Genomic DNA, 7,367 nt, shown 5'->3' with positions numbered 1-7,367 from the left:
GTACAATGCTCTGGAATCTTTTAATGCTTGCCTCAATTCCAAAGTGATAATAAATACCAGGATTAACATGTTTTACACCAACAACTTTAGAGGAGCCAGAACCAAGCAAAGTCCTGCAATCCATTGGAAGAGTCTTTTCAAAACATTTATGTTCCTTAAGAATTTTGAATAATGAAGTAAATGCATTTTGACATACACCAAAATGTACTGACCATTCTAACAAGTTTTTGGATATTAATTCAGGCGTAGAGAAATTTTTGGATTCGTATTGTTATGTTGATGAAGAAGAATTTAATTCAATACTGGTAGACTGTATTTGAACTTAAAAACATAAAATGAATTATATAGTTACATTAATATCTACATAATTATAATTATTAGTTTATTTATTTAAAAAATTTAACAGAGAGATAGGTAGTATACTAGTATAAACGTATCATATTATATTATAATATTTTGAAAAGAATTTTCAAATTTAATAATTTCTGGAACTAACTTACAAACTCGGTTAACATTAAATAAATAGTATTATATGGTTTAAAATAAACTAAGTTATGTTATATAATGATTTAAAATATGAATAGGTGCAATTATTGTTTTTTTAAACAGGTAGTATTATTATATATTTAATTGACTATATAAATAATTAATTATGTAACCATAATAACTGTAAAACCATCTACCTACTCTCCAAAATTATAGTTAGTTAGGTACTATATATAGGTACATTATTTGATACAAAATAAAGTAGGTAACTCCATTAATCATGGTATTACTGGTGTTCTTAATTATTAAATAAAATTTGTATCTCATAATTTACCTATAAATAAAACAAAAATGATTTATATACTATTGTGTATTTCAATACCTAATGGTGGACCGAGTGGTGGACTCAATGAAAATGTTGCATCATTAAATGATTCATTAAATTATTCTCTGGAATATTAGGCGGTTCAAAATGCAGTACAACTGAAGTTTCTCGATGTTCACTTAAATTATTATCAGTATGTTTTGACGTTAAACCAACCATTCCATTATTCATCAATTCTATCTCTTCCGGAATCTTTCTCCTTTTAGACCTATAGCTCTTAATCATTTTATAAATAAATCTGGAAAAGTATAGAAATTTCAAATTTTCTACTATGAAGAAACTATATAGCAATATAAAAATTAAACAAGTTCAAATTGATTTTTAAAAGTATAAAAAAGTACTTTAAATAATTTAAGTGTCCTGAAGTAAATTTTTATACTTTACAGTAATACATATCCCAATTGTAATAGTTATATATATATATAATATATAACTATTGCAATAATATGTCTATAGTACCTAATCTATCCAAATTAATCTCAAAATATTATCAATACCTAGGTAATAATGTTTTATATTAGGTACTAATAATTAATAGCATAATATAATTACAATATATTAGGTATTGGAAAAATTTAACAATGGACCTATAAAAGTTATTAAAGTTAATCAAAATAAACTGAAATTCAGTAGGTACCTATTACCTAAGAAATTATTTTATGCCTACTTAAGAATATTTGTTTTAAATAGGTACATATATAACATTTAGATTATTGATATTTGATATACTATACAGGTAGTTATAAATCGAGCGGTAAATACCTGACAGAAGTTATGTACACCAGATTACTGATTTCAATGATTATACCTATGATTACCCATGATTTACTACAAAGATTACCTATGATTACCATCACCTTGTACACTGATTACCCCCAAGGTGTTTACCCCTCGTTATAAATATATATAGTATATAATATATCCTGTGTTAGATATTATAATCACACACTTTAGTAATTAAGATTCACGTTGTATTTGGGGCTTAATAATTCTATATTAATAAGTAGGTATTTAGATTATTTATAGATACATACAGTAAAATATTATTTAAATTTTAAGTTTATAGTTAACTATAATATATTCAAACAATAATTAATATAGGTACAATACCTATGTACTTACAATTGTAGGTATAGTAGCTATGATTTTCCCAATGGCACTGGCGATTTTGGCAGATATTATAGCACAAAAACAAACATATCAAACAAACACGTGTGTGAAGTTGGGTGACCAAAGCTGGATCGCTACCAATTCTCCCAATTTTTTTTCTCCCCAATAATTTTTCTCTCCAATCATATTCATTCCGAAAAATACATTTTCAAACAACACCACGTCAAGTTGGTCACAGGGTAACCACAGGTTAACCACTGTACGTACAACCACTCTTATCGGTCCTTATCATTTTTCGGACAAGTGATTATCACTCGGATAATATAAGATTATATATCGAATATTTTGGTTTCTAAATAACAATTATCCCAATTATTTATGTATATAATAAACAATTCTCCCAATTAACTTTTATTCCAAAATTGGGAAAATTGTACATTGGGACAAAAATATTTTGGGTGAATTTGGATACTCCCACCAAAGCTAGGTGACTACTTTTCGGGCGGCTAGTGATAAGAAACCTTGTACGTTGGGTTGCATTTTTTAAATTTCAAGGGTGCCAAACTATTAGTTTATATTCGATTGCTTCGATATTATAAACCCAGATAGCAAAGAATTATTTTTTTTATGTTTTAAAAATATCATTCTTGTAACAATATGATTAGAAAAAGATTTTTTTGAACCTATTTTTTGATTTGAAAAATAATCAAATGATGTCTTATTAATATTTTTTGGCCACGAGAGTTACATTAATATATTAATACAAAAATAATATTATGAAATATTTTTTTCATGTTATCAATCAAATAATATATTTTGTGACATCAATATAATATTTTTACAAATAATAATAAAATATTAAAATATTAATATCAATAGTATAATGTTATTTGTAATAGCAATAAAATAATATGGTATAATACTGTATAATTATTATTTATATAATAACAATAATACACCAATAATGAATTATTTTTTAATACATTATTTCTATTTTACTAATGAAAACATTTTTTAATTTTTATTTCCACACTTATTAATAATTTAAACTTAAATGAAGCAGTTAATATAGCCATTATCTAAACATCATAAAAAAAAGTATTGTTTTGTTATTTTATAACATTGGAGACACTCACCAAAACCATTATGTGGATTATCAAGTATCAAGTCAGTAGAATCAAGAAGAAATCCCACTTTAAAAGCTTCCTTTTTTAAATTTTTAATGCTACTGGTTATAAATTATGATGAAAAGTTTAGTCTTTAAATTGTTGGTTAATCGTATGTTATTAATAATAATCAGTACATTAACATTAAAAAATAAGACTACAACTATATTTTCACCAGGGCAGGAAAAAAGTCAAATCAAAAATATTGGTTAGTTACTAGTATTTAAGTGTTAGGTATTTATTGTTTTTTTTTAAAATTGAAAACAATGAAAGTTTTTTTTATTTAAATGTATACAATTTGAAGTTTGAGTAATGATGATTAATATAATATTAAAGTAACATAATATTTGAGTATATTTGAAAAATTCTTATTTTATATTTAAATATTTATGATTAGATCATTGTCTCTTGTAGTTTCATCGGTTGGTTTTTTTGACCTAAACTTGGCACCAGCGATAAACACTCGAATTGGAACTTCAATATCAATGGTGTTGCTGTTTTTAAATTTTTCAATCTTTTTTAATGAACCTGAAAACATTTAAATTATAAATATATTAAGGCATACTGATGTTGTTTCTTTTTAATTATTTTACTCTACCAAAAATAAAATCAGTAGCAGGTGGGAAAATTTAAATGTCTTTTACCGAAAAGTCAGCCGTCTGGTATTGATCTTATTTTGAATAGAATTTAGATAATAATATGTATAAAAATTATATAAATCTATAAACTTACTAAAGATTAATGAACAAACAGCCAATGTGGAGAAAATCTTTTTTTTTTTTGATCTTTATAGCTATAATTCATCAACAAGGAATCACTAAATAGGAATCTCAACATTGCTCTTACAGTGCTTGGTAGAGTAGGACGTACAAGCCGCGATAATTCAGACATCTGTACGAAACATTTTCAACAAATTTAAATTAAGTGACTATAATAGCAAGAATCAATATGTATAAATGTAATCGTTATAATGATGCTTTACTATATTTCTCATATATTTCAGTGCAATATATATGTTCAATACATACAAATACATGTTATGATAAAATTTATAAACATATTTACTATAAAACGTATACACTCACATTATGCAGTACATCACAAATATTTTTTATGATACTTATGAAAGCTATGACAAAATTTAAGTTTGGTATATCGTATACTCGACAATTATAATATATACTATTATAAAAGGACGTTGTACCCACATGTGTTGTCACAATCTTAATAACACATAATATATCAAAATGTACGTCCAGCAGTTCCAATTTTATGTTGTTTGTTTAAATATTAAGAGTGAATTGAATCATTATCAAACTTAAATGCAAGAACATTATCTGTGTTCTCTCAGTAGTTTTACAATATTTTAATTCTTAAATGGCGTATGTAAAATATTAATATTTAAAAATACTCATAGCTCACTTCAAAGTTAAAATATTGTAAAATATCACTGAGAGAACACAGCCGATTCTTACATTGAAGTTTGATAAAAGGTCCTGTAATATTGAATGTAACAACTGCTGGATGTACATTTTCATATAGTATGTGTTAAGACAGAGACAACACATGCGGGTACAATGTCCTCTTAAGTACACATGATAATATTACTATATTATAATTTGAACAGTACTGAGTAATGACTAATGACTGATTTTGAATTTTGAATTTAAATATTAATCATTGATAAAATTATGATAAATACTCTATTATTTAAAGATAATTTAGAATACATTATTCCTTCCACAATAGTTAATTTATAAAATGTTTGCCAATATTATGTAATTTTACCATTTTATTTTTAATATTATTTTCCAATAATTTCATCTCGAAACTTTCCAGTTCTTCTTCAGATTCTAGTGGTAATTTATAAAGAATGTCAAATAACTCATCTGTAACTGCCATCATTTTATCGACCTCTGGATTCTTTGTTGAAGAAATTGTGTTTTCTAATTTCTCGAGTCTCTCACCGAAAGTTTTAACTTCATACCAGATGTTGAGTGTGGTTCTATTGATTTTGTTTATGGTATCTAGGCAATAATAAGGAAGCCATTAATTTAAAATGTGAAAACATTTCTTTTTAGGTATAATCAGTAAATATTAAATGTTAGTCAATTCACAACTTACCAGACATCTCAGTAACAATATCTTTAGTAACTGCGGAAGTATTTGATGAAGTAGTTACCTTGAATGGGGATGCAGATGTTACAAGTATCTCATGATTTGTATCATACAATAAATCATCGTTTTTTTCTTAAAAAATAATAAGATTTATAATATATTATTATTATTGTTAAATTGATAAACTATGTAAATAATTGTTTATATAAATGGCATACCGACTGTTGTAGAAGAATTTAATTTTGGACTTAGAGATTTGCATTTATTGCCAAATTCTAATTTTCTTTTATATGTTTGTGGATATGAATGAGTTAAATTATTAGTATCACTTTCAATAGTATCAGCTGAACATTTATTCCCAAAAGATGAAGTCTCTGTAAAATAATATATGTTATTCATTAAGAGACGACACACAGATATTTGTTGTCTCCGTCCTACAGTGCGTAACATGGAAAATTTACACTCAGCAGATTACGTTTAGCTCTGTTAGTTTAATATTTTTAGAATGAATCGACCTACTATTACCATCATGATGGTAAGAATATTATCTCTGTTCTTATGTTGGTTTTTACAATTATTCAGTTTTTTAAGTGAGTTATGAGCATTTTTAATTTACGCTATATTATAAACTCATAACTTGCTAAATAATTGAAATATAGTAAAAAACCAACATACGAACACAGATTATGTTCTAACTATCATGTTTCATAATAGATCAGATGCCTTCTATTAGGTATTCAGTATTGTTTAACATAGATGCCTATTATAATATACTTAATATTGTCAAATATTATATTTTTATATAGAATGAGTAACGCATATTTATTGTCTCTTAAAATAATAGGTACCTACTAATGTTTTTATTAAAGTTATGCGATGGAATTTACTAAAATAGTGATTATTAAAACAAGCATAATATTACTCATTATCTTACCAATAACTTTCATTTTAGATAGTGAATATGGAGGATCTTTATCTTCATCATACCCATGATCATCAGATGAATCTAAAATAAAATGATTTTATTGAGTCTTGCAGTTAAATATATTTTAACAATTCTATGATATTTAAATATGCAAAATACAAGTTAAAAACTATACTAACTAGTATCTGATCCGATATCCCACAAAGCATTGGATTTTTCTTTATTTTCTATTTCTATACACTTTCTTTTAATTTTTTGATGTCTTGTACGTATTTCTTCATTGCCGTCATTGGCAGATGACAAATTAGAATTATCTTGAGCTTTTATTGTTTTCCTCTTAGCTTCAAGTATATTACCTATAAAGTAGTGTATATATTTTATTATTAAAATAGTATTTTCATGTTTATATAATTAACATAAAAAATTAATATTTAGAATTCTTACCATAGTCCTTGCCTATTTTTCTTGCATCTAGATATTCAAAATCAAATTTATTAGGCAATATCCTACGTTTAATAAACATCGGAGGGTTCTTTCTAGGCCAGGCACATTTATCTTTTTTTATCCAAAAAGATGGTACAGTTTCAACAGTGTTGTCTTTTTGAAAGTTAACAACCGACCACATTTTGAAGCTATTAAACATGATAAAATATGTTAATATTGGAAAATAGATAAAGATATATATATTTATACATTATACAAGCTTTCCCACCCGGCGTTGTCCAGACCAAAAATTTGTGTTTTTAATAAATGTTTATAAAAAAAAAATTATGCCATATTTCTTCTGTTATTTATAATAACAATAGGTATAATTTCTTACCAATGGCAACCTATTTACGAGGGGTCAACACCTAACAGACATTTTGTACACCAGATTACTGATTTCAATGATTATACCTATGATTACCCATGAATTACTACAAAGATTACCTATGATTACCAATGATTTACTACAAAGATTACCTATGATTACCAATGAATACCCATGATTACCATCACCTTGTGCAATGATTACCCCCAAGGTGTTCACCCCTCGCCTATTTATATACAAAACAATTTTCAATTCCCATTTTAAATATCAAAATCCTTGGATCAGTATGTATATCTCCAGGTTGAACCTAACAATTGGTAATCCGAACCATTCAGAGAACCATTCAAACACACAAAAAAATGTCAT

At 25.8% G+C, this 7,367-nt stretch overlaps 1 protein-coding gene across 1 annotated transcript; it reads right to left on the bottom strand.

Annotated features, from left to right (window-relative positions):
- Positions 1 to 3,453: 3,453 nt before the first annotated feature.
- Positions 3,454 to 6,821, bottom strand: LOC100574104. Its single transcript, XM_029492557.1, has 8 exons — positions 6,635 to 6,821; positions 6,370 to 6,546; positions 6,200 to 6,271; positions 5,484 to 5,639; positions 5,272 to 5,397; positions 4,936 to 5,174; positions 3,880 to 4,038; positions 3,454 to 3,675 (listed from the first exon to the last, which is right to left on the bottom strand). Exons 1-7 carry the CDS (start codon positions 6,813 to 6,815, stop codon positions 3,886 to 3,888), a joined length of 1,104 nt encoding a protein of 367 aa, XP_029348417.1. The 5' UTR covers positions 6,816 to 6,821; the 3' UTR covers positions 3,454 to 3,675; positions 3,880 to 3,885.
- Between the last annotated feature and the right edge of the window lie 546 nt (positions 6,822 to 7,367).

This window comes from Acyrthosiphon pisum, unplaced genomic scaffold, assembly GCF_005508785.2.
Source record: "Acyrthosiphon pisum isolate AL4f unplaced genomic scaffold, pea_aphid_22Mar2018_4r6ur Scaffold_21727;HRSCAF=24698, whole genome shotgun sequence".
Taxonomy (NCBI): domain Eukaryota; kingdom Metazoa; phylum Arthropoda; class Insecta; order Hemiptera; family Aphididae; genus Acyrthosiphon; species Acyrthosiphon pisum.
Note: the sequence above shows the minus strand (reverse complement) of the source record. Positions and strands in the feature narration are given on the sequence as shown.